Source organism: Cucurbita pepo, chromosome 1, assembly GCF_057944985.1.
Source record: "Cucurbita pepo subsp. pepo isolate OVF chromosome 1, ASM5794498v1, whole genome shotgun sequence".
Classification (NCBI taxonomy): Eukaryota; Viridiplantae; Streptophyta; class Magnoliopsida; order Cucurbitales; family Cucurbitaceae; genus Cucurbita; species Cucurbita pepo.
This window is the reverse complement of record NC_141798.1, coordinates 16792083-16819551: the sequence shown is the minus strand read 5'-3', so window position 1 is coordinate 16819551 and position 27469 is coordinate 16792083. Positions and strand designations below refer to the sequence as shown.

At 34.0% G+C, this 27469-nt stretch overlaps 4 protein-coding genes across 7 annotated transcripts; 1 reads left to right on the top strand and 3 right to left on the bottom strand.

Annotated features, from left to right (window-relative positions):
* Window positions 1–745: 745 nt before the first annotated feature.
* LOC111792403 (DEAD/DEAH box helicase) lies at window positions 746–10897 on the bottom strand. Its single transcript, XM_023673831.2, has 14 exons — window positions 10111–10897; window positions 9492–9717; window positions 8311–8556; window positions 7884–8018; window positions 7662–7786; window positions 7400–7539; window positions 5018–5088; window positions 4435–4596; window positions 4018–4104; window positions 3703–3876; window positions 3348–3392; window positions 2374–2730; window positions 1196–1529; window positions 746–1121 (listed from the first exon to the last, which is right to left on the bottom strand). Exons 1-13 carry the CDS (start codon window positions 10713–10715, stop codon window positions 1428–1430), a joined length of 2475 nt encoding a protein of 824 aa, XP_023529599.2. The 5' UTR covers window positions 10716–10897; the 3' UTR covers window positions 746–1121; window positions 1196–1427.
* Window positions 10898–11962: 1065 nt separating this feature from the next.
* Window positions 11963–12666, bottom strand: LOC111801785 (ethylene-responsive transcription factor LEP-like). The gene has a single exon (XM_023685981.2). The coding sequence runs from the start codon at window positions 12636–12638 to the stop codon at window positions 11970–11972; it is 669 nt and encodes a 222-aa protein (XP_023541749.2). The 5' UTR covers window positions 12639–12666; the 3' UTR covers window positions 11963–11969.
* Window positions 12667–18339: 5673 nt separating this feature from the next.
* On the bottom strand, window positions 18340–20014 carry LOC111788102 (small ribosomal subunit protein eS27y). Its single transcript, XM_023668293.2, has 4 exons — window positions 19878–20014; window positions 19009–19110; window positions 18804–18832; window positions 18340–18692 (listed from the first exon to the last, which is right to left on the bottom strand). Exons 1-4 carry the CDS (start codon window positions 19878–19880, stop codon window positions 18566–18568), a joined length of 261 nt encoding a protein of 86 aa, XP_023524061.1. The 5' UTR covers window positions 19881–20014; the 3' UTR covers window positions 18340–18565.
* A 909-nt stretch (window positions 20015–20923) lies between these two features.
* Window positions 20924–25030, top strand: AT-IE (histidine biosynthesis bifunctional protein (HISIE)). Of its 4 annotated transcripts, XM_023690791.2 has the most exons (6): window positions 20924–21083; window positions 21396–21603; window positions 23885–24130; window positions 24218–24310; window positions 24389–24540; window positions 24617–25030. In XM_023690791.2, the coding sequence occupies exons 2-6, from the start codon at window positions 21451–21453 to the stop codon at window positions 24819–24821; spliced, it is 849 nt and encodes a 282-aa protein (XP_023546559.1). In that variant the 5' UTR covers window positions 20924–21083; window positions 21396–21450; the 3' UTR covers window positions 24822–25030. The 4 variants fall into 4 exon arrangements, with proteins under 4 accessions (XP_023546559.1, XP_023546566.1, XP_023546573.1 ...); XM_023690798.2 differs by lacking the exon at window positions 20924–21083 and having other exon boundaries at window positions 21463–21603; window positions 23875–24130; XM_023690805.2 differs by lacking the exons at window positions 20924–21083; window positions 21396–21603 and adding an exon at window positions 21621–23693.
* Window positions 25031–27469: the final 2439 nt, after the last annotated feature.

Below are 27469 nucleotides of genomic sequence, written 5' to 3'. Positions count from 1 at the left end.
ATGCTTTATCTGAGCTAATCTCTTCTTGCTAAACAATGCAGGAGGAGTATGAGGGGTCTTAGAAATAAATGGACATTAATGGCTGCACTAATGTAATTTGATCATCAACTTTTTCCTTTTCTTTTGGTGAACAGTTCATTTGATTATTGTCTTGGCTCCAAACCTGTGCTTGTTTTCCAGCTTTATGAAGCTTCTTTAAAAGAATTTTGGGGACCAATATCCTTGGGAAGTGATATGTAACCCAAAACTTCTCATAATTTTGGGTAAAAATCTAACAAGAGGTTCATTTTTATGGGATCAAAAGGAACCTTAAGAAAATAAGATCAATTCTATTTCTAAAATACATTACAAAAATTTTGTCAACATGAGTATAGTTCAACTTATTAAGACATACATCTTAGACCTCCAGATCAAATTATAGTTATATCTGTTATCTTGGAACAACGGTTTTTACACGAGTGTTGACACATATCTAAGTGGCTTCAGTCATGCATGCTTTCATTAATGAATTGCAGCAAAGAGTAATTAACTCAATGTTGAGCTTATATGACATAGAAAAAGGGTGAGAGATCATATTGGATTTGAGGGGTAAATAATACAAGGAAAACTCAAGTTGGTATATCAATATCTAGGGATTCAGATTTCTCAACATACAAGAGCATCAAGTTTATGGTAAAGCAAGCTTAATTTTAGAAATTTAGTATCAGAAAATAGAGCATGGAATAAAGAGAAGCACACAGCAGTCTGGAATAAAGGGTATCAAAAGTGGATATAATAATATAGAACATTTTTCTCACAATTTTCTTCTGAAATGTTCAATAATTCTATGCTTGTTGGTTCCTACTTCAACCCTTCCCTAAATTTTTTGTACTTATTAACATAGAATTTCTTTACAACATACCCTCTTCTCATGTAAATTTTAAGATCTGAATAAAACAGAACTGTGCTTCTCATCAAACTTGATAACAAGATTTAAAGGATATGATATACAGACAATGAGGGGCAGAACAAATTGTAACCTGAGTGATGTCGTAGCCTTCTTGGAGTCTCGATAACGTCGTATACACCAGCAGATCCCGGGCACTGCTATATATTCTGGAAAGATAACTCCAGCTCGTATCCTGCAATAAGAAAAACCGTTGAAAGAAGAGGCTAGTTGAGGGAAAAGAACAGTTTTCAGTTATCCCAGGCTTACCTTGAAACAATGCTCGAAAGTGATATCCATCAGCTTGTTCCAGCTTACTAACAACAGGTAATATACTTTTGCTTGGGATTTGAGATTTTCCATGTCAAAAGCTTCTTGTTCAGAGACCTCAGAGGCCAAGTCTAAATTTCAGGCTTTTAAAATAACAAGGCTGGTTAATGGACATTATATGCATGAAGCCTTGTGATTAAGAAAATCATTGTGAAACCTGCTGTAATAAGAGCTAGTATTTGATCAAGGCTGGGAGGGAAGCATGAAGTTCCACCAAGCACTCAAAGATCCAATTTAGCAGTTGTTCTCTTGGTAGCTCTAAGAGAAGTCCAGCCTGCCAAAGGTGAAAGGCAAAGGGGGAGAGACAAAGAGAATAAAAACAGTAAGATGCCACTTTGAATTGCATAGGTTAGAAACAGAATGCAGATATACACGAGCAGCATTGTTCAAATGTTTTCAGTTTTGTGCGCATAGATTATTTAGTATGGCTGACACAATGTAACACAAAAAAGAAGGTATGGCTGACACAATGATGCTTACTTTACTTCATATGATGTATAGGACAAAGGAAAAAGGACGGAATCCAATTAAGGGAAGATACCTTGCAGAAGGATTTAAGAGTTCAACACACTCCCCTGAAAGCAAAGATCTAAACAGAATTCACATTCCATTATGCAGCAAATGTGCTCTCTCATCAAACTGAATCAATAAAAAAAAGAACTTTCCTTCCCTACATTCATATGCTACCCTTCAGTTCTTTTTTCTCCTTACGTACATTCATAATCATACCCTGCAGATTTCAATACCTCCCTTTTGCCTACGGTTGTACTTCGGTCACATGATATTTTTGGCCTAAGTTATAACTGGGGTGTTTGGTAGGACTTTTCGTTCTTTTTCCTTCTGTGTTTAGCCATTTCAGTGATTCGGGCCCTTGTCAACTCTAAGACCGATCATTGTTCTTTTTCTCTTTGATTCTTCCGAAGAAAAAGTTACAAGTAGACTAAAAAGTAACAAGAATTTTAATATTTTTCCATATAGAATTTCCTTTTACTTTTTCCATTTCATATGTTTAAGCATTTCACAGCAGGTGGAGAAAAGGCTAGAGATCAAGACCAAGATCAAGAATAATAAACTTTAACAAATCAAGAAATGAACAGCAAGATATTCTATATGCTCACCTTGATCTGATGTTCCTCAAAAGTCAAACAATTTCGATGCACCTCTGATACCATTGATTCAGATATCAACTTGAAAACTTTCTTATTCATTTTAGTTTCCATGCAAACGGTCTTTCCTGAAGCATATATCCGATAAATTCCTAGATCCGCTGCCATTCTCCTCACATAAAGCTTCTTCAGCAGAATCTCCATTGAGTAAGGTTCTTTTCCATGTTGACGGCGCAAATTTTCAGTAAATTGCATTAAAGCCCAGATGTCTGTCTCAGCCGCCTTTTCAGCTCCATTAATTATTTTCATGGGATTCTCCAAATAATTAATGTACTCAGAGGGCAAATGAGGATTAATATCTATATCAATCTGTTAGAAAGCGATAAAAATCAGACACAATTTAAAATATAAACTAGAGAATTATATTAATAGTGAATAAGAAAATACAGAAAGAAACTGCAAGAAGTTAGAACTAGAAGAACAAGATACCCAGGTAGTTGGAAAAACTTGAACCTTCCTTCTAGTAAACACAAGCCTAACAACTCAAATATTACTTTTTATATCTCTTCTCTGTTTATTTTTCAACTCCCTCATGGAGATTGTATCTTTTGAACATTAGTCTTGTTTCATTTATTTAATGAAGAGCTCCGTTTCTGGTTTAAAAAAAAAAGCTTCTCAATTATTACTTGTCTTTATCTCTTCTCACTCCCTCAATTGACAACCAACCCCTTCAAGTTTCGACTTCAAATTTTACTTACAATCTCTAGAAGACAAGTTGTGTTTCACAACGCAGTCAATGTTGAACTGAATTTCAGTAGAAACAAAGCAGTCAAGTTGTTTTTTGCTTGTTAAAGATGTCGTAATTCTCTTTGTCAACAAAAGATAGCTGACTTAGAACCATGAAAAGTAGTTACTATTTAGACCCTTAAATTCAATAGTCAAACTTCTTTTTCTTTTTTTTCAACAAACACCAGTCAAGAAAGTACCTTTACTGACTGGTATGGGACAGAGACTACCCTGTGTTCGTCAACCTGCAACTCATAGGAAAAGAATCCATCCAGAATTAGAGAAATTAGCAACCAACCCATAATTCAAAAGTTAGCTAATTGATCAACTGTAGATTGCATGTGTTCACACATCATTACTGCAGAAGATAAAGGAAACAGAAAGAAGAAACAATGGCAACAAGAAAAATACACAGGAAAATCAACATTTGGTTTTAGAAACGAGGTTAGCACTTCAGTGAAAAATTTTAAGCATTATTAGTACTTCGCATTATTTCATGCCAGAAACTGCTGCCCTCTCAAAATATAAACTAGTAGATGGTGAATCATTACAAACCTTAGACAAGCTGTCAAAAAGCATTTCAAAGAAGAGATCAATGCCCACATTTCCAACATCACCACTTTGTTGCTCACCGAAGATGGTACCAAAGCCTCTTATGCCCATGTCTCTCTCGGCGAGTTGGAAACCTTGCCCAAGTTCACGGCATTCTTCAAGAGCGGCAAGCCTTTCCTAAATGATAATAAAGAAGAGCAATAAACACTAGAAGAATTCGAAAGTTTCAAGATCATATTGCCCAGGATAGATTATTATGGTGTAGAACATCCACATTGTTTACAATGGCAAAGATGAGATGGAATTGAAACTACAAACCAGTGCTTGATCAGATAGCAGGGCCTTGTCTGGGTAAAACAAGTACGCATGAGCTTCCTTGTCTGCCCGGCCCACCCTTCCACGCAGCTATCAGACGTTAGAGAGATACGTAAGGGAAAGAGTAAAAGAAGATAGTAGAATAATAAAAAAATAAAGATAACTATAACGTTCATAAAGATAAAAGGTAGCAAACACAATAATTATATGACCATTTCAATTTTTTGATCCATCGCCAAGGGGCATTAGAAAAAACCCCATAAAAAGCAAGTTTTCCTCTTTGCAACATTCAATAGTATCATCTCTTGATCTCCATTTAAAAATATACATTCCAAACAAAGATTGAAATGTTAATTTTAAAAGAACATAGTTCTCCTCAAAGACGGACAAAAATGAAATAAAAGAGGGAATAGGCAAGACCTGGTATAATTGTGCTAACCCAAATTGTTGAACATCCTGAACAATGATGGTGTTTGCATTTTGAATATCCAGACCACTTTCAACAATATTCGTACATATAAGAATCTTAATAGCACCAAGTGCAAAATTTTCCATGGTTTCTTCAAGTTGCTTTGAGTATTGCTGCAAATAATGGCTATATAAGTGAAATGAAAAAATAAAATATGCAGCTACAACATTTTCAAAGATTGAACACGAAGGTATTCCTGACGGGAACTAAGTTTTGCTTGATAATATTTTTAGTATGATAGCCTTAGACCTTAAATGATGCTTTGATATCTTAACGAACCAGGAGTCTTTCCCATGAAAAAACAATATCCAGCAATTAAAAAAGAGTGTCCTACAAAATAATTTATTCATTATACTTCTTAATTCCCTAAGCTTGAATGAACTAAAGCAGAGCACGTTTTTTGTTGTTGAAACATATTCTAGCTCACCAGTCAATGTAGTTGCTCTAGAAACAATTGCTAAAGCTCAAGTTGTATTAGATAGCGGCTAATTCAACACTAAGGCCTCACATAATTGACAAAGGGACACAAAATACCTTTCCATGAGCAAGACCTATTTCAATGTCTGGAAAACTCGCCTCAAGAAAATCCTTCACTTCCTCGAGTCCTGTGGTTCAATTATGGCATTACCAAACTGGATATAAAGCTGCATGAATTTCTTATAAATGCATGTAATAGGAAAGAAGTGCATATTGTTGGCGCAATGATAAGAAATGCAACTTAACACAATCAAGAAAACAACTTTAGGAATTACATGATGGTTATTATATCCAGAAAGGAGCAATCAAAAAATATTTGGATATTATCACGTTTCTACTTTTTCCTTTTGGTCTTCTCATGATAGAAATAGTAATTACAATGTTTCCACAGACTGAAGAGGACTTTGCAACTGTTTTAGCCTCCTTTGGGCTTCGCTTTTATTTACCTTTTTTTAAAACTAAATAATTCCTGGGAACCGTGAATCTCTGAAGGGAGAAAATGATTGAATTCACTTCACTCATGTTCATTTGTTGTGGTTCACTAACATATTGTTTGTATGTATGTATCCCCCTTTTCTTACATTTGCTTTCTAATTAATAGGTCAGATTAAAATTTTAATTAGCTTGCTAAGTAAAGGATCTCGCAAATAACGTACATGTGATTTATAAAGTAGAGAGAAGAAATTATATTTTCTTACATATTACTACTGGTATAAAAATTCTTTAATTCAAATCTCTATGTGACACTCAAGCCCTAGATTCAGACCTCTAAACTTGGTGAGAGGTCAAAAGAACCTCTAACCTCAAAATGAAAGTATTTGATGGATCCCTCTAGTGTAATTGGTAGTGTTCATTTGAGCTCAAGTCTCCAACATCAATAGACTCTCCTTTGGATAATTCATGCCAACCGCAGGAGATTTGAACTATTAACCTTCATAATGTAAAAAACCCCACCAGTTCACCAGCAAATCAATTTGCAGTAGAGAATCTAAAAACTATGAGGAGATAATTTCAAGTGTCCTTGATGCACTCTTGGTATGGAAACTAAAGAGAAAAAACTAAGGTTATTTAGAGACCAAATCCCAACAAATAATATACAATGTGCTAGAGGTTCCCTACCTGTAAACCACCCTTAAGCCAAAGTTCCTTGTCTGCTTAAATTATTTCGCTCTGTTGAGTATTGAACTAAATGGCGCACCACACATCAAATGCTTCCAAAGGTTTTTTACAATCTTTATTCCTTTTATCAGTGTCTAGTTGCTGCACGAAGTAGCAAGTCACTAGGTTTTAGTAGTATATACTATGAATATAAACCAAAATATTAGCAATTGAGAAGAGGTTGTGGCACGCATTCTCATAACTTTTTCCTTCTAGGGAAGAAGAAAGGGGACTCACACAGATTGACATGGGGAACAAGGCTAAAGAAGAGAAACTTGCAAGAGACCACGTTGGAAGACTCAAGTGTCCAAACTCTGTTCTCTCTAAAACTCGAGGTAACAAAAGTATCATGTAAAATGGATAAAGATGTCAACTCAGCTATCTCCCTATCAGAAAGAACTCATTTGAAATGAAAATTCAGAAATATTTGCGATTGTCCAGATGTTGAAGTGACATTATAGGATTTTGGTTTTAGGAGGAATCTAAGGTATGAAAAACAAAATAATTGATTTCTTTGGCTAAGAAGATTCAGAACTTTTCTCCTAATCTAATGCGCAACCATAAACGATAGGCTTTGGAGATGTGTTAGTCTACTTATAAATCCTTGTTCCATGATATCACAGCGATCAAAAGCCTCTTCCCTTCTTTTTCTCTGCAAGGCTAATTGGAAAAGAATTTTTTTTTTTAAGTATTTGAACTTAGATCCAATTAAGATTGCTGACAAAATTAAGAACCCAAATATTGCCTGACAGTCAGGTGCTCCATGTGCAATCAGAGCAAGGGGGAAATGGCAATCACCAATTTGGAGATGCTGCATATATACCTTGGACTAATTTCTGTGCAAATGATGTTTCTTTATAGTCTCATCAATTAAATTCACAGCAGCCATCCTTTCAAAGGAAATGATAAGAGTTATGATCACTTTTTGGGGGGTTGTACGTTGCCATCCTGTTGGAAAACCTTATAAACATTTTTGTAGGTATTCTCCATCCATGATTAAAGCCAGTTAAAAATAATAGAAAAGAGGAAGTACAAAAACGGGGTGAAAGAGGGCCTCCTAGGCAGGCAAAGGAGCAAAAAAGCTCTCTAATTGGCTTGCCTGGATCTTATTTTCCCATTCTCCCTTGTTAGTATCAAGGGAAACTGTTTGTAACCAGAACGTATGCACATATACACATAATTAAAAAGTAGCGCCATGAAGGAATGGATAAATAAAAGCTGTTCTTAAGAGTTGAGCGTACAGTACAATTTAAAACTTAAAAAAAAGTGTTAATGCATTACCTTTAATTCGAGGAAAAACATAAAAAACTTGGCCTCCACGTTCCAGCTCATACTTAATAGCCGATTTCACTTTTTCTTTACTGAATGCTGAGAGATGGGTCTTTATTGGAACTCTTTCCGGAGGAGGAGTTGTAATCAAGCTAAAGCACAGAAAGATAGCAGTGATTTAGATCCAAAAGTAGAAAGGGATACCAGAATAATTAGAAATCAACAAATCCCAACAGTATCTTCACTCAGGAATTACAGGCGTTGATTCAATTACCTAGCATCGCGAAATCCAGTCAATGCTAAATACAGGGTCCGCGGTATCGGTGTTGCAGAGAGAGTAAGAACATCAATTGAAGTTTTAAAAGAAGCTATTTTCTCCTTCTGTTTGACACCAAACCTCTGGAAAGACAAAAGAAACAGAAGGAAAGTAAGTTACTCTTACACCAGACCAGGATGATTAATAGCAAACTAAAATGAGATACCAAAAAAAAGGAACCTGTTCCTCATCAACAACTAGAAGCCCTAAATTACTATATACAACACGATCTCCAAGGAGTGAGTGAGTCCCAACAACAATGTTCAATTGGCCTTCTTTGATCATTTCTAGATGCTTATCTTTCTCTGATTTTGTCTGCATGTCGTAATGTGTATAGTTAGCTTAGACATTCAGCAGTTATACTCTTTTAGAGTGAGTTCGCATAACAGAATAAAAGTAAGATTAAGCGGTTACATTCATGTCGAGTCAGCTACAAAACAAACTATTTAAGAATATAATTTAAGCCAAGCCTACATGCACCAAACGGATAAAGAAATTCAAAGTACTTTATATTGTTTGTGTCCACGTGACTTAGAATTATTCCTTGCCGTTTTACCAGAACTTATATGCTGGTGTCTTCACATAATTAAGGCTTATCTAACGGTACCTGAAACCTGCTCAATAGTCCAATCTGAACATCAGGAAAAGAAGAAAATCTCTGTGTGATAACTTCAAAATGCTGTTTGGCAAGGACTATCGTTGGTGCTAGAACCATAGCTTGCTTTCCTGCTGAGACTACATAGAAGATTGCACGCAGTGCAACCTCAGTTTTACCAAAGCCAACATCCCCACAAATTAAACGATCCATTGGAGTTTCCCTCTCTGTCAAATCTTTCTCAACATCTCTGAAAGCCTGCATAAATAACAGATACTTTACAAGAAGAAGAGAGTAGAATATGCATATCCACTGAAACTTCAGAAAACACAAGTAGGGATCTAGGTCTTTAAAGTAATAGAGCAATAATCTGAAAGCATCTAATGGCTAATATAAAGATGAATTGGTGGAGGTATAAATATACAAACGCATACTAACGAAACTTATTATGCTTGCCATTGCAGATATAAATGAACTAGAGCAGAAACAGTATATCATGTTCTAATGAATAGAAGATGATTTAGTATGCACTGGTACAAACAGTAAAACATGAGCAATTGATCCAGACCCATATTTAGACATCTGGAACGACTTTAAGAAGTCAAACAAATGGGATAGACTAAAATATTGATTCCATCTCTAAACTCTAGGCTAGTTTTTAGTGTCGTCCCTAAAACTGATAAATTGTTTATAGAGAATCCCTAGTCCTTCCTCCCAAAATAAATGGTAAGATGATGTGGTAAATAATATTTGATTGTTGTGTTCAAAGAAAGATAACATTGATGTCGTGATAATGAATTTTGACCCATTACACTGTTTTAAATAAATTCCTGCGATTCCATGTTGTTAAATGTCTAGGTATCCTTATTTATATAAGTCAATCATAATGTACAATGTCATATTACCAATCATTTGTCAAAACAACTCTAAGATTAAGAACTTGCTCAATGGATAAGTTCGATAACATTATTGAAACTATTAAATTTTTTATTCAACTGAAATAAAACTTATAGTTTAAGGACGAAATGTAAATTGAAGTTGATGGGAACGTAAATATACATATGTAACATTTCAATTCAAAACCATACATGAAACTATTCGTTAGGCTCCCTTATGGGAGTTGGATAAATTCCAAGAAGCTCCACCCTCCCTACCCAAGGAATGAAAGGGCAGAAGCCTTTGAGTGAAAGTACCTCTTTTTGGTCCACTGTAGGCGTGTAAGAAAACTGAGCAGCAAATTCCTCCATAGCCGAACACTTCGGGTAGGGAGGCCTTCTCTGTTTCAACCTATGAAGATACAGTTCCATCAAATCAACAACCATCTTCTGAATTGCAATCTTTCCCTTGGTCTTTCTCTTTTCCCATGTGGTAGTGTCATTTAATTTGCTCAATGTACGAGGCCTTTTGTTTTCATTTGGTCTGAAAATGTAATAAAGTATGAAATAAATGAAACATGGATATGTAAATAGAAACATAACAAAGCAAATAATGAATTTGTTCGTATAACCTCAACTCCAGAAAGACTAGTTACCATAGTTCCAAACAACTGCTCTGAATAATTTTCTTACCCTTTTAAGAGCAATTCATTCACAATATATTCTTGAGTTTAAACTCATTCTTGGAAGTTTTGATTTAGCAGGCTCATTCAAATTATTTATCCTCACGAATCCAACTACTTGTCTGCTATTATGAATTAGCATGTGCCACCAAATGACGGCCAACATTGAACAATTCAATGAATGTAGCGAATAATTCTACGAAAGTTCACCATGAACAGAATGCATAAGCGGGTAAATGAACGAACAAACGTACAGACTATAGCGATACACCATTCGAGACGCCTGCTTAACTGAAAGCTTCGCCATCCCATCGGCATACTCAATGAACACATACTCAGTAGGCTCCGTAGAACCCTTCTGAACATCAAATTTAATTCCAACGAACCGGCCAATACCGACCTTCTTATGCACGACATAATCCCCAGAACGAAGCGTATAAGGATCAACCTTATAATCATAACCATCGCTCTCTTTCTTTTGCCTATTCCCTTTCAACTTCTGTAAGCCCCTTTGCTGCTGCTCCTTCACCATCTGAATATACCGGTCCGCCTCCTCGGCGTCCATAGCCGTTTTCGAAGACTCCCTCTTTACATGAAACCGCCGAATTCTCTCATTGAGAACCGTAATAGAGTCGTGCTCGAGCTCAATTTTCTCTCTCCGCCTCGCCGATTTAGCCGCACCAGGAACCATAACATCTTCAGCATAGACGACATTAGTTATCGACACACATCGCTTGGAACAATGCCGTAAATTACAGTTGCGGTTGAAGAGACCCCATAGCTTGGGAAATGAGCCAAGTCTGAAGGCGACTAGCGGTCTGGAGGAAGAAACGACTGCTGTGGGTAAAAGTAGAGCCATTAAAGGAATAACCTAAGAGACAAATAAAGACGAGAACTGAGGTACTGTTATGCAGGTGGAAAATCGAGTGAAGAAGATAATGGAGATGGAAATTCCACCATTGAAGGACTGGAAGAAAGCTTTGTGAATGGGAGAAATTTACAGAGACGGATAATATGAACGTGGAGGTTTTTGAAGGGTTTTGTACGTGGAAGCAAGCCGACCAAATTTTCTGTAGATATTTATAAGACGGGTCGGGTCGGGTCGGACCACTTAATATTTTTTTATTTTTTTATTTTTTTATTTTTTAACAAAATCGTTTAAAGTAAAATTTAAAAATAATTTTGAACAAATATTATTATTTGTGGTCTTTCAATTTCATTAAATTATACATTAAAGTCTTATATTGCAATTTATATACTTTAATATATTTTTATTATATGAAAAATTATTATATGCTTTTAGTGAATAATAAACATATGTTTAATACAAAATTAATAAATTATATGCTTGGTCAGTTTTAAAAAATTCATTTAATTACCGATTTCATGTATTTATTTTTATTTTATTTTTGCTAAATTAATAAAAAAAAAATATTTTGTGCATTGTTTAAACAATATTCTAAAATTTTAAAAAGTTTAAAAAATATTATTTTAACTTCAAAAAAAAATTCCAAAAATATTCTTAAAATTTTGAAAATTTAGTTTATACCCTTCAACTAAAAAACTTCAAAAATACGTTCAAACTTTGATATTTTTACCGTTAATTTCACGTTTCAAAATACTCTAAATTCTGAAAATAACATTAAAATATAGATAATTTATGACATGTCGATGGACAGTTCGTCCATAAATTAACAATAGAAAAAAATTTAACGGGCGTTAATGCTACTTTAAATATTTTATGAGTAATTTTTAAATACAATGCTGACCGTAAAAGTTTTTTTTTTTAATTTTTTTAAATAAAAATATATTAATGAGATATTTTAAAATTTTAAGAGTATTTAAAAAAATTAAAAATATAAAATAGAATAATAACTATTTTTATTCCAAATTAACCGTAAGAATTATTTATTTATTTTTTAATTTAAGATTATTTATTAAATTTGTTGAAAGTATAAAGGTAATAGTAAAAGAAAGGTTAAATAAAGTGCGAATACTTATATATATATATATTATAATTAAATTGAGAGGATAAAGTCAAACTATCCGCATGCATTACATTACATAATATATATATATATTATTCTAATTTATAATATGATAATAATTAAACTCAAGACTGAGGGAAATAGAAATTAGCCGCCGGAGACAGAAACTCGCCGGCGCCGGCGTCGGAAACAGCCGGCATTGAGCTGAAGATCGGGCCATGCACGTACTCGCTGCTCGAATCAAATCCGAAACACGATCCGATGTCAGTCGGAGACTGATCGAAATATTCAAATCCAGAGTTCTGCAATTCCATTAAACCCTGATTATAATTGTAATTGTAATTGTAATTCTCTGATTCCGACGAAATCGCGGGAGGAAACGGCGGGAGTTCAGCGCCGCCGTCTCCGTCGACGGAGAAGAGGCTTGGCGGCGAGTCTCTGGAAGGGGGGATTTGGTGGAAATGAGGCGGTGGAGTAGGCAGAAGCAGAGGAGCTTGATTGGTAGGGAGGGCGGCGGAGGGAGGTGGCGGCGGAGGGGGGAGAGAATCGGAGTAGAGGAAATTGGTACGAGCGAGGGAGCCGCGGAGGGAGCGGGCGGCGCAGTCGTAAGCGACTGCGGCCTCCTCGGCGGTGTCGAAGGTTCCGAGCCAGTGACGCTCTTTGGTGGAAGGGTCCCTGATCTCGGCGGCGTATCGGCCCCATGGCCGCCGTCGGACTCCGAGGAAACGGTGGGGCGTCGTTTCCGGCGGCTGCTGCTGCTGCTTTCTCCTGGGTTTTGACGGCGATGGACTCATTTTGTGAAGAAGATGAAGAAGCAGAGAAGCTCTGTTTTAGTATGAACTGAAGTTAGCTTGCGTGTGTGTGAGGGTTTATATAAGCGCAAGATGGCAATGCTTTGCTTCTTTTTGTATGTATTTTCTACCTAACATTGGTAGGGGTAGAGATGTCCACGGCTCACGACAAATACAGGATAACCGATATAAAGACGGGTTTCGGAGTTCATGGCATATACTAAAAATTGATAGAAAAACAAGTTTTGAAGCTCGGGACAGATACTAATAGTACATTATAAGCCTCATCTGAGGCTTACAGAGGTCTCGAATAGCCTCCTATTTATTCGACACTGTAGTCCCTTTTAACTACACGTTCCAGGCTCACAATTTTTTGTTCCAACTTTTGTCATTTATTTTATTTTCAAATATTAAATTAAGATAGGTAATTCATCCAATTCAGATATTCACAACCAATAAACATTAGATTCTCTTTCGGGTAGGCCCTGAAAGGAGAAGGAAGGCCGGAATGCCAACAAGCGTCTATTATTGAATTCACCCGACCCAACAATACCCCATTACGTCCAGTGTCAAAGTCACTGAATGGGTAAGTTGCCACTCCCTAAAACAGACTATGTAATGTACTTTATCTGCTCGATTACAAACTTATATTTTATAGCCTTTTGTCGAGTTCGAAACGATTGATTACTGCTATCGACTATTTATATCTGCCTGCTTCTTGCTCGAAGATTTTGACGGGAGGCTGCAAGCGTTTCGGACAAAGCTGCAAGCACTCTATAAAAAATCAAAAACTCCATGTCGGGAACTCTCGAGTAAATTTACACAAAATAATAACGAGAGAGAGAGAGAGAGAGAAAGAGGGTGATTGTAACATTAACTTTCATTATCCATTAAATCTTCAGGGGAGGCTAACATAGAGGTAGGTATAAATATTATGTATGGGAGACCCTAAGATACAACATATATACCTAAGTATTTTTTTAAAAAATACAACATGTTATCAAAGTTTTAGCATATTATAATGTGACTTATAAGCAATGACAAAATTTACCTATCATATTATAAAATGAAATAGGTGAATAATAATATAATTAAAAGTAGGTGCTTGAGTTAGGTGTATTAAAATAAATAATAATAATAATAATTATAATATAAAGTTTAGGGGTAAGCATGCATTCATGTGCTTCAAATTTGACTGATGGACAAAAGCCAAATAAATTCAGCAATCATATGCTCCACGCACCTTCTTCTCTTACTTCGATGCTATTTTTTTTTTTTTTTTTTTTGAATTATTATTAGTTATTGGGACATTTTAATTATTTAAATTTTGTGAAAAAATAATATAAATTAGCGTTTTTGAGGTGAATTAAAAAAAATATAATTCATATTGTTGGATGAAAGTCCCACCTACCCGGGATTCCAAAAATACTATCTGAGAAGCAAAGTTACGAGAGTTTATGCTCAAAGTCGACCATATCATACTATTGTGGAGATTCGTGATTCTTAACCCATATAAAATAAAAAATAATTTTAAAATTTAAAATAAATATTTCTACGACAAATTTTAACGTAGTTTTCAAAAATTAGATGGCTAAACTTTCGATTTTTTTACGCTATACTCGATTTTTATTAATTTTAACGCTAAAAATAATGTTATATTTTTTTTATAGATTTGTTAATTGAATGAAAATCAAATTTTGCATAAAATTAAATTGGATTAATGCATATAATTAAATAACTCAAATAAAAAATACAGTTTTTTTTTTTTAAAATAATATTATTTTTGTTGGGAGTAAGTTAAAGATTAAAAAAGAAAATTTTATAATTATTAAGTATATAATTATCTCGAAATATATTTATTATTTTATTTATTTATCGGTGGTCTCGATAAAAGAAACACTTTTGTTCTTTTTTCAACCATTCAAGATTTCCCGTGGACATCTCAATAGATTTCGAACCCATACGAAAACCAGACTGTCTATCGGAGGAAAAAAAAACCAATGAATCGGATACAGTTTTCTAGAAAATCTTCTAGAAGCAGATAATTATTCATCTGCTTCGCACGTTCTATGAATAAAAGAAACATTTTTGTTATTTTTTAACAATTAATGATTTCGGGTGGGCATCTCAACAGGTTTCGAACCCGTACGAAATCCTGACCAACTATCAGAGAAAAAAACGAATAAATCGGGTACAGTTTTCTAGAAAATCTTATAGAACCAGATAAATATTCATATGCTTCTCCCGTCTTATGAATAAAATAAACATTTTTGTTCTTTTTTCAACAATTCAAGATTTTTCGTGAACATCTCAATAGGTTTGGAACCCATACGAAATCCTGACCATCTATCAGAGGAAAAAAGAAAACGAATGGATCAGATACAGTTTTCTAAAAAATCTTCTAGAAGCAAATGGCACGTTCTATGAATAAAAGAAACATTTTTGTTATTTTTTCAACAATTCAAGATTTTCCGTGAACATCTCAATAGATTTCGAACCCATACGAAATCCTGACCATCTGTAAGAGGAAAAAAAACAAATGAATCAGATACAGTTTTCTAGAAAATCTTCTAGAAGCAGATAATTATTCATCTGCTTCGCACGTTCTATGAATAAAAGAAACATTTTTGTTATTTTTCAACAATTAATGATTTCCCGTCACATCTCAACAGGTTTCGAACCCATACGAAATCCAGACCATCTATCCGAGGGAAAAAAAAAACGAATGGATCAGATACAATTTTCTAGAAAATCTTCAAGAATCAGATAATTATTCATCTGCTTCTCACGTTTTGTGAACAGTCAGGACATTGAAGGTAGCAGTGTGATTCTATTTCTATTCGGTTTTGTTTGAAAAAAACGAAGAATCGAATAAATGTATAATTACTTTGAAATTAAAAATATATATTTTTTTAAAAATTAATTAATTATTATTTGGGGTTCTATTTTGATGGGTTGCATGTGAATGAATGAAAAAAGACGTATATAGAGACAAAAGGGTTCCTTTTTAAGAAAACGATGAGTAGACCTTCATAGCCATTACTCCAATATCATATTTATATTAATTTAACTTCAAATTACCATTACTTTCTTTTGACCATAACAAATCTCCTTTTTTATGCTCTGCTCCTTCATCTTTTTTATATTTTCAATTTAGTCCTTGTCTATTGATATTTTATAATTTAGTCCTTTTTTTGTTCGGGAATGCTCCTCGATAATAAACTTAGGTCGAATTGACTTTGAAAAAATAATTTCAATTTTATACCAAATTATTAGAAATTTAGAGGATGGATTAGAAACTTGAAATGATTATGTTTTCAATTAAGTCCCTGTGAATTGATATTTTGCAATTTAGTCCTTTGTCGTTTGTAAATATTGAAACTTGTTGATAATAACTTATGCGCCATAAAACTAAGAGAATTAACGAAAAATGTCATCCGAGTGAAGAAATTTTGAAATTTATTTTTGGAGACTAAATAGAAATAAAATTCAAAACTGAGTAAAAATATAAAAATATTTTGTACGGGAAAATCAGACCTAAAAATATAATATTTTAAAATTTAAAAAGAAAATAGAATCCATAGTTGGAAAATAAGACGTAAAAATATAATATTATAAAATCTGAAGACGAAATGAAAACTATAGTTGAAAATAAGACGTAAAAATATTACATTTTGAAACCTAAGGACAAAATGGAATCCATAGTCGGAAAATCTATCGTAAAAATATAATATTTTTAAATCTATTAACGAAATGGAAACTATAGCGTGAAGCATAAAAATATTATATTTTGAAACTTAAAGACAAAGGGAAATTATAACCTAAAAATCGAACGTAAAAATATAATATTTTGAAACTTAAGGATGAAAGGAAAGGTATGAGTCGGTAAAAATATAACATTGTGTTTATTATTATTTGGAAATATTTTATTGATCAAAGTTTTACCTATATAAAAATGTAAAAAGAAATTTATTATTATTTTGATAGAAGAAATATAAAAGAGATTTAATTGAAGTATATAATAAGAGTGATGTGGTTGATGACACTGACTATGGTGCAATCTTTTACAAGGAATTTTCAATAGCTAATTAGTAGCTATTAGCATCCCATGTGTGCTCTATACTTAATTACACACATTTTTATAATATCTTACCCAAACACCATAAAAAGTACTATTAAAAATAAAATAAAAAAAATTACTAGGGTAGTGCCTATCACGATTAAATTTTACATATATTTTAATTCGAACGAACTCATTCCGGTATGCGTATCCACCGATACAAACCTTATTTCAAATCTTATTTCGAATAAAGTGCATTCTCACCCTTATTCTCATCTCCGACCTTATCCCTCCAATCCAATAAGATCTCAAGAATGTTTCACCGATCTTATAGTTTAGACATTCTTTCTTAAAATATTTATTTGTATATCTTACCTTTTTTTAAAAAAAATAATGTATCTAGATGAAATTTTTTCAAGGATTTTAAAATCATTTATTTATTTACTAAGATTTAAACAATAAAACGGTTAAAATTGTCCAAAAAAGGTGATTTTGTTTACAAAATGCTTTTACAATTTTTTTTCTCCAATTATGCGGGCAAGCTTGGATTAAAATTATGTTTAATATTGTTTTTATTATTTACAAATAAGTAGTTGGTCCGAGACTCAAATTCTTTCATTCTTGTTCCTCATTTTTCATCTTTTTTTTTTCATTACAAAGGAGATAAAATTCTCTCTGGCGTTCAGGATAGTAGGTTGAATCGATAATCCAGTGACATGTTGACAAGGCTAATGTTATTTTCGTGTAGACGAGAGGACATCATAGACCGTACAAATCAAAATCCAATAAGAACCACAGTGAGACGACTCTTTGAATAAAAGGCATCAACAAAATGAATTGCTTCAAGGGTTGGGAAACAGTTGAGTCCACCAAATCGCATGAGGCTGTGATGCGAAAGGTCCAAATTTAGGAGGAAATAGTTGCAACAATCAAGCGAACGAGCAACATTGGTGTCTGTAATGAATGCCACTTTCGACAAAAACACAAATTGGCCTGTAATTGATGCTACCATTGGTTTGTATCAAGATGCAGCTGGTAAAAGAATTAAGCTCTCATTGGAGATACTCATGCTTAAAAAAAGTCCTTTAAAAAAAAAGATTAAATACAACCAATTTTTGAGTTCTAAAACTTCGAATCAAAGCAAATTACGCCCTTAAGTTTCCTAATTATATTTATGATAAATAAAAACTAATTTCAATATTTTGAAACTTAATATCACCACAAGACAAAGTATTTAACTACATGCACCACATAAAATCATCCTTCTCTACCATTATTCAAATATATAAAACAAAGCCCAGCTTCATCACAGTTGAAGAACTAAAATAAACACTTTAAACCCACAAAATAAATATAAAATAAAATAATGATGAGAAATCAGTGGAGAAACTAACAAGGAAGCCTCAAAACTAAATGTTCTGTACATGAAGGAAAAAAAAGAAGAGAAAAAGAAGGATACTTTTACAGCTCGCAGCACCATTTTTCCTCCAACAAACGACACTTAACATTAAGAACATGTCATTGAAATAAAAATAGTATTAAATTCATGATGCAAAATCAGATGAGTAGTGAAAGATTCTCCTGCATGAATGCATATCATAAACTCATAGGCATTCACTCCAATGAAGGAAAATGAAGAACAGATGAAAGAAATCTAAGCTTTACTAAATGAAACTAACAGTTCGGTACATAAAATTCTTCTTTTAAACAAAACCATAACTCTAAAAAGCCAAATATAATCTATTGAGGAGAGTGAGAGCACAATCAAGTCTGGTACCGTACAAGAAAAATAAATATACCATGATCAAAACAGAGACAGCGTCTTCTTCCATCAAAAAGAAACAAGGAACCTCATCATCTTCATCATCAATCAATCGCCCTTTCTCCTGAAAGAACACCCTTCGGTGAGTCTAGCACGCCCTCCAGTTGGTTGGCACAAGACGGTCTGGCAGTTCCCGCATACCACAACAGTTTGAGAGTGGCTAAAGACAGTGGTACTGCATATCATCAAAGAAAACTACAATCAGACGGGTTCAACACAACATCCTCGATCAGAATCCAGAAAATTTGCAGAGTACAACAAACTAATGAAAAGGAATGGCACTTACATGTTGAAGCATCCCTGGCACTTAACGTCCTTCAAGTCGAAACACAATGAAAGGCAAAACTTGTCAGAACAACATATAATTCAAGGCAAAAGCAGAAACGTTAACAGGTTGGAATGTGTATGCTATTAAGAAGCGCCTCCCCGAGAAAAAAAATTGATGGGCATAGAAATAATGGCATGAAATTGAAATAAAATCAAAGGTATACCATGAAGAAGGAATTGGGCGACTGCACAAGACGCTTGAGCTTGTGTTTCCTCTTCTCAAGCTCAGCAGGTGGATTCAGCAAATCAATATCGTTTTGGAGAACCTATTGACAAAAATAAAAAAAAAATCCAAGTTGATCAACTCCAAATTTGAGAATCCACAGCAGTATTTTACATCATTACACTTGTCTAATACCAACAGCTCGAACATGCATTTATATGGCTTTAATACTCGACTTGCGGGTTTTATATAAAAAAATCATAAAGAGACGTTCAAGTAGCAGAAGTTTGTTAAGAACATACGTGATGTGTACACTACAGAAATATGAAACTATTTACAAACACAAGAGCGAGATTCCATTCAACGGACACCAGTTTTGCAAAGAAATCTATTCCAAAATAACTTGAGGACATCAGATAAAAATCAAATCCCCGCAAATTTAAAAAATAAAAGAATTTCATACAATTCAGTACATCAGAGTAGCGGAATGAAAAATATTTTTGCACTACTATCTCGATAAACATTTCTTAGCGTTCTCCGCTCATATTATGAAACACATCTTTCTATAATCTTAATGCATTTTTCGTTCGCAAAACCCAAAGAATTCTAAATACGACAGAACAAATCTGAAAAATAACAACAACAAAAAAAAAAAAAAAAACGCAAAAATTCTAGTATACAGAGGTTTCATTTGTATCGATATTCGTATCCTCATCCTACAACCATGAATCCACAACTCAAAACGGTTCAAATAAAACTCCGAGGCTTAAACACACCGAAATACATTCAACTGTCCGAACAAACAGATCCGAAACGAAAAACAAGATTCTACACTACAATAATCTGAGTAGGAGAGGAACGAGAACTCACCATGTTGGAAAAATCTGGAACGAAAACCGGTGAAAGAAGAAAATCCTGCAAGGCCTATAGGGAGAAGCGCACGACCGCAGCAGAGGGAGGAAGCAAGAACCCTAAAACCTCATTTTTATATATAGGGTTGCGCAAACAGGCCGTAAAAAATGGGCTTTTTAAATTTCAAAGCAGGTTTTGGGCCTTAAGTTGGATAATCCAAAATAATAATAATAATAATAATAAAATCGTCCTACTTATTTTTATTTTTATTTTTCTAAAATACATGTTTTTATACATTTATAAATTCATTAATTTAATTTTCGAAGACACGTAATATTTATTAATATTACAAATTTATGATTTTTTAAATAATAATAATTTCTTGTTAAAAGTCATTTATATATATATATATACGAATTTTTCAATTGTGTGGTGGCGTGATCTCGACACACTGCCACGGCCACCCTTTAGGAAACTCAAGATCGTAACTCTCGTTCTCATCAATACCATAATGACCACTCGTTAATTGTAACTTAAATCCTTAAAATCAATATTTTAAAATAAAGTTATTATCGAAATAATTTTCTGTTAAATTTTAAAATTTAAAATTTATAATATAACGTTAGAACGTGTTTTTTATAAACTCAAATTTTAATGTTACGACATAGTATTAATATTTATTTATTTACTTATTAGGTAAGCAGGGAAGATATACCGTTATATTTGTATATAAAAAAATAAGTTAGTGAAGCCGAGATTTGGGTAAGGTCGGGTAAATAATATAATCTCCATCTCCAACCTCATTTAGCTAATAAAAATAAATATTTTCGGCTTATTTCTTCATTTTTCATTTAAATTAATATTCTCTAAAAAGAAAAATGCAAAAGTGACTCGGGTGGAGTTGGATAGAGAATATAATCTCGGTCTCTAGCCTCGTCTAACGAACGAGAATAAATCGGTTCCAATTTCTTAAATTTTCATTTAAAAATATAATTTATGCAAAATTATAAAAATATACCATATTTTAAAGTTGTGTTAACCCTACTTAACAACATAACAGCCCAAGCCCATTCATCATACAGTTTATATTAGGGTTTTCAATCTCTACCAGTGTCACTACCGACGACATTGCAGTTCCATTGCAGCTTCGGTGCCGCCGTCATCTCTCTTTCCAGATTCACTTCGCTTCCGCCCTCTTCAATCATCATCTCTCTCTCTTTTACAGTAAGTATTGATTGTTTCCTCCAATCACCCAACCCTTTTCTCTTGTTTTTGTTTGCGTTTAATTTATGGCGCCGCCGCCGCCGCCGCCGCCGCCGCCGTCCCACTGCAGTCCCGCCCTCGCCATTGGCGAAGAACAGATGGAAGGAAGTATTTTGACGAGTGTAAATGAGTTTAGGAGCGAAGGTTGTGACATAGATTATTGTAAAAGAAACGAAGGGTTCTTCATATTCTCCTAAAGTTTCTCAATATATTTTGAACTTTTTTGAGTACTTCAATTCCTTAACGTATCTTGTCATGGTTGTGCATTCCCAGATTCGATCGCGATTTTCTTTACAAGAAGGGAAGATCCTGAGCTCCCTATATTAATATGTCGACTTCGACTTTTGGATGCCAGTCTTTGAGATTTTCCCCCAGGGGACGCCTCTTCGCATCAAAGAACTCTGTTTCCAGGAAGTACAGATGTAATGCTACGTTTGCTTCAATGAGCGAATCGGGAAAAGACCTTTCACTTCAAATGAAGGTACTTGAACTATTTCCTTCATGTGCATATTCATGTGCTCTATGTTAATAGATGATTTTTTATACAAACCACTTGATACGGGACAATTACTTAGAAGACTGGATATTTTAGGAATAAAGATGCAACTAAATAACATTGTTCTCTGCACCCTCTTGAAGGAAATATCCATATAATTTGTTTTAATCAATTTACCAGTCTTAACAAGGAATCTACCGTGTTTATTTGGTAGGGTCCGTTATATAATGTCTGGAAGAAAAAATGGGAGATTTGATCAAAATCTTGTCAAGGTGTTCATCGTTGCCCGATAATACTTATTATTATTATGCGAGCTACATCTGGACTCCACATTCTATAGAATCTAATTTGATAGCATATAACCTAGGTTGGAAGATTTGACAACTCATCATATCTCTTATAGTATATCTTAGACTCAAATTTCCTTTGGCAAGTGTAGATATCTAATGTGGCGAGGAGTCGTACACTCACAAAAGTACAAAGAAAATAAATAACTAGCTAAAATGAAAGATATATAATGAAAGTAAAATAAAATGGTTTGGAATGGGTATGCTGCTACAAGTAACACACTCTGGACAAGCATGACTGTGACACTATTCATGAATTTTTAAAAGAATTTTACCAGACTTAGAAAAGGATCTACCTAGTTTTTGTGGTTGGGCCTGTTATATTATGTCTGGAAGAAAAATTGGGGAGACTTGATCAAAATCTCTTCAAGGTGTTCATCGTTGCCCGATGATACTAAATATTATCATGTGAGCTACATCTGGACACTACATTCTATAGATTCCAACTTAACTGAGTTGCTTGTGTTGATATATTCTCAGATTTTGTTGAATGATGTATTCATAATTTGTGTGATGTTGAGCATGTGCTTTTGAAAATGAAAGCTGCATGTAATAGTTTGACTTTCACTAATGTTGAAGGATGCCAACGAATTCATGACTATTTTCTGTGTTTTATGATCAACTTACAAAACAAGTTTCCATAACCACAAAAACATTTGGAAACAGAAGGGATGTCAAAAAATGAAGTTAGTACGATGAATGTAAAAAACAATCAATCGCTACATATTAGTTCTTTGTACTCTCTAAACTCCATGAAGAGATTTTAGTACTGGGATTATCTGGACCTTTGTGAAGGCAATATTTACTTGTTTTTTTTCAAAGAACTTTACCATTCTTAATGAGGGATCTACCTTGGTTTTGTGGTTGGGCCCGTTATATTATATGTCTGGAAGAATAAATGGTGGAGATTAGATCACAATCTCTTCTAGGTGTTCATCGTTGCCCGATAATACTTATTATTATTATGCGAGCTACATCTGGACTCCACATTCTATAGAATCCTACTCAGTTGAATTGTGTTGACATAGTCTAGCATTTCTTTGCATGATGTAGTCATAATGTGCGTGCTTTTGACCATCTGCTCTTTGAAAAGAGAACTGTATGTATTAGTTTAATTCTCCATTACCGTTGAAGAAATGACTGCTTATTCACAATTTTTTTTATTTCTTTTATTTTTTATGATCAACATATAAAACCAGTTTTCATAACCACTAAAACATTTAAAAATAGGGAAGGACATATGTTGATAAGATGCAGGTATCAAATATAGGGATGTGACCAGATAAAGTAATGTCGTGCACACATCTGAATGCAACATTCACATTTTTTATGCATGATATGGCGTAGAATTTTGCCAGACTCAATAATAAGGAATCTATCTTCTTCATTTGGTAGAGTCCATAATGTTTCTGGAAGACTAATTTGGGGAGATTTGATCAAAATCTCTTTAAGGTGTTCATCGTTGCCCAATAATACTTTTTATTGTTATTTGAGCTACATCTGGACTCCACATTCTATTACTTCAACTTGGTTGAATTGATTTTGTTGGTGTTGTTTGACCCATGCGTTTTAAAAACGAGCTCGAAAGTGAAACCTTGTGCTGCTAAAAATGGTATCAAAGTCAGGCACCGGGCGGTGTGCCAGCGAGGACGTTGGTCCCCAAAGGGGGTGGATGGATTGTGAGATTCCACATCTGTTTGAGAGGGGAATGAAACATTCCTTATGAGGGTATAGAAACTTCTCCCTAGCAGATCCAATATTCACATTATTCCCTTACTAATACTAAATGAGCCATCATAGTGTATATTTACTCGGAGATCCAATAATGCTTTACTTAACCTTCTCTGATTCCGTCTGTTCTTTTCTTCTTCTGATTAGTCTATTATTATAATCAAATAATATCCAACAGTATGTTTCAGGTTGAGACACTGTTAGATAGCATAAAATGGGATGACAAAGGTCTGGCGGTAGCTATAGCTCAAAATGTTGACACGGGGGCTATACTAATGCAAGGATTTGTGAATAAGGAGGCTATTGCTACAACTGTTTCCCAACGTAAGGCTACATTCTATAGCCGATCCCGATCACAGCTGTGGACAAAGGGAGAAACCTCTAATAACTTCATAAACATTCACGACATATTCCTCGATTGTGATCGTGATTCTGTACGATTCTAATCGACTATGACCTAAAACACGAGCTTATTGTGGTTTACTGTTCATGGCTAACACAGTTTTAAAACTGATTGTTAGATAATTTATCTCGGGAAGCCTGTTGGGCCTACTTGTCATACCGGAGCTGAGACATGCTATTATACATCACTTGATGATTCGATAAATCAACAGGTCTGCTGCGTTTATCTAATTGTTTATGGCTAATGAAGTGAATGAGCTTGTGACTTATTTGTCTGTTAATTCTTGTAGGATGCAAAAGATAAACTGGCCTTGTCCACTCTGTACTCGTTAGAATCTACAATTTCCGAACGCAAAGCAGAAATAGAAGTGCCACAAAATGGCAAACCCTCATGGACAAAACGCCTATTACTCGACAACAACTTGCTCTGCTCAAAGATAAGGTATCGTATTTGAAATCAACGTTTAGTTGTAGTCCTGGTTTCCGACAGGTTCTGTATTTGTTCCCCATCTTGACAGGGAAGAAGCAGACGAGTTGTGTCGAACATTGGAAGAGAACGAGGATAAGTCTCGCGCTGCCTCGGAAATGGCAGATGTTCTGTATCATGCCATGGTTCTCCTTGCAGTTAAAGGGGTAGAGATGGAGGACGTCCTTCAAATTCTTCGCCAGAGATTTTCTCAGTCAGGCATCGAGGAGAAGAAAAGTCGGGTACCGAAAAGTTAATTAATCTGCTATTACGAGTACGTATCATTGTATGAATCAGCTATTGAGATTATCACATGTATCGATCGGCTTCAATTATTGAGAGTATTTGGATATCAAGCGGCTTAAAAGCTGCCATAATTTTTGGTTCTTGTATTGTTTGACAACTCTTTGTGAAGGCAACTACCTGGTTTTTCATTTTTCTTATACAGCAGCTGTTGTTCTTTTCAGATGTACACTGATTTTTAATAAGCAATTAGGGACTATAAGAGAATCTTGCTAAAGCTCATTTAACTATAATCTTAATCATTATTTTGGTGGTTGAGCTTTCATGGCTACCTACTGGGTTCATTGAAAAGGCAAGTTTGAAGTCACAAGGTATGTAAGATGCTGAGTTTTTGTTTAATTCTTAAATGATAAGTATGATATGAGGACAAATTCTTAAATGATAAGTATGGTATGAGTACCTATTTGAACTATAGTGGGTTCAATTCGAGTTTCGAGAGTTCAGGTCCCAAGCTGGCTCGGTAGGGGTAAAGGTAATGGAGAGTGTATGGATTCAATTTTTTCTGGTCCATGGAACTCGAGATAGAAGTAGGAGTAGAGAGTGTTGAGGTAGAAGTAGGAGCGGAGAGCCTTGACCCAACTTGAAGGTCTTTGGTGTTTGACTAGACAATTTTCTGCTTAAGACTAAGAACATAAAAGTAATTCACCTCGGAGATTAGATATGTCGTCCATATGACCTGTAACGTTAGAACTGGGTGGACATAAAGAGTTCGTGAGTAGTTAAAGTAATCTTGGACTTCGAGACATCCTATATACTCAGGTAGCAACACCCTCTATACATAGAATGGGCCCGTGTGCTGTTAAAGTACCATTTGAAACTTCGAGGCATTCTAGATACTCAGGTAGCAACACCCTCTATACCCATAATGGGTTCGTGTGCAGCTCAAGTACCGTTTGGAACATCAAGACATCCTAGATACTCGGGTAGCAACACCCTCTATATCCAGAATAGGTCTGTGAGCAGTTAAAGTACCGTTTGAAACTTCGAGACATCCTAGATACTTAAGTAGCAGTAGAGACTAGGTTTGAAATGGGTGAACTACACCCACTATACCTAGAATGAGTTCATGCGCGGACCATTTAAAACTTCGAAACATCTTAGATACTCAAGTAGCAACATCCACTATACCCAAAATGGGTCCACGAGCAGTTAAAGTATCGTTTGGAACTTCGAGACATTATAGATACTCAAGCAATAGAGACTAGGCTTAAACTTTCTAGAACCCAAAGTAAAGTACGTGGACATCTATTAGATTAAAGATGGGATGAGAGCCTACAACTAGATCTACATTTTAAATTATATTTAATAAAATAGTTTATTTTCAAAAATTTCTTAAAATTTTGATAACCATTTACCAACTATGTACGATTAAAATGTTATATTAATAAATAAATTAAAAAAAAAAAAGGAAGTAAGCAAATTAAGGAGATTTGTTTTTAAATATTAATTATATATAAATGGGCAAAATAAATAGATTTAAAATGATATAAATACAAAGCATTCACATTGAAGTGTAATATAAAATTAAAAGATTATCATAAGTTGACTTATAAGGAATAAGATTAAATTAATATACATTATACAATTAATCTCTTAAATTAATACTAACAACATTATTGAAACATCCCATAATTATAAAAATAAATAAATAAACAAAAGAGCTAATCCCACTTTCTATAATTTATCCCTCACTAAAATTATTTCTATAATTACAATAACAATATTCTAAGAAAAGGTTAATTTCACTTAATATAATAATAATAATAATAATAATAATAATAATAATAATATAATAATAGTTTATGAAAAATAATGATGTGACTGTTCTCTTAATTATAAATATTGATTTGAAAGCTTTCTTTTTGTTTAAGAGGTTGAGTCTCAATCAACTGATTATTGAAATATTTTATTTTATTTATTCCAATTTTTACATACTTTTATTTTTTTATTTCAATTATTTTTAATATTTTATATGAATTACCTTTAATGTATTTATTTGTTTTTATGTCAAAATATTAAAATAATATATTACACAAAAATGTCAATATTATTATTATTATTATTTTATTTTACCTGACGATTCAGTATTCATATGACTGGATAATCCAACTAACTCGAACTACTCGTTTTAATATTTTTTTTGGTCGGGTAGAACCTATTTGAAAACAGGGTCGGGTTGAGTTGGATTGTGCACTCTATTCGGGTCGGGTCACCAATCTAACCAACCTGAAATTTCACGCTGGTTCATAAAAAATTTCATCTCAACTCGTATAAGTTGACAATTAATTTTAATATGAACAACTTATAATGTTATGGGATATACACGGATTAGGTTAGAGAAATCTTTTGTACCAACCAACCCTAAATTTTGAGCTAGTTAGGTTGGTGGATTGGTGACCCGAGCATAAATCATAACCCAACCCTACTCTTTATTCTCAGGTTAGTCGAGTTTATTGGATAAACAAAAAAAATGTAAACTCACAAACCAACCGAAACTCAAAAAAACCTAAACCAATTCAATATATATGATTTGAGTTGAGTAATTTAAATTGGTTGAGTTCTCGTGTTTAAGAAATTAAAGGGAGAAGTAAAGTCACTATTT

What these genes read in the sequence shown, in the direction of transcription:
- LOC111792403 (XM_023673831.2), bottom strand. Translation starts at nt 10,715, where the DNA reads ATGGCTCTACTTTTACCCACAGCAGTCGTTTCTTCCTCCAGACCGCTA. An exon ending in TAGGTCTTGCTCATGGAAAG is followed by an intron (nt 4,597 to 5,017) that starts GTATTTTGTGTC and finishes CATTATTTGCAG; the next exon opens with CAATACTCAAAGCAACTTGA. An exon ending in TTGAGGAACATCAGATCAAG is followed by an intron (nt 1,530 to 2,373) that starts GTGAGCATATAG and finishes CACCTTTGGCAG; the next exon opens with GCTGGACTTCTCTTAGAGCT.
- LOC111801785 (XM_023685981.2), bottom strand. Translation starts at nt 12,638, where the DNA reads ATGAGTCCATCGCCGTCAAAACCCAGGAGAAAGCAGCAGCAGCAGCCG.
- LOC111788102 (XM_023668293.2), bottom strand. An exon ending in CGCCCAATTCCTTCTTCATG is followed by an intron (nt 18,833 to 19,008) that starts GTATACCTTTGA and finishes TTCGACTTGAAG; the next exon opens with GACGTTAAGTGCCAGGGATG. An exon ending in TGCCAGGGATGCTTCAACAT is followed by an intron (nt 18,693 to 18,803) that starts GTAAGTGCCATT and finishes GATGATATGCAG; the next exon opens with TACCACTGTCTTTAGCCACT.
- AT-IE (XM_023690791.2), top strand. Translation starts at nt 21,451, where the DNA reads ATGTCGACTTCGACTTTTGGATGCCAGTCTTTGAGATTTTCCCCCAGG. An exon ending in TCGATTGTGATCGTGATTCT is followed by an intron (nt 24,131 to 24,217) that starts GTACGATTCTAA and finishes ACTGATTGTTAG; the next exon opens with ATAATTTATCTCGGGAAGCC. An exon ending in TTGCTCTGCTCAAAGATAAG is followed by an intron (nt 24,541 to 24,616) that starts GTATCGTATTTG and finishes CCATCTTGACAG; the next exon opens with GGAAGAAGCAGACGAGTTGT.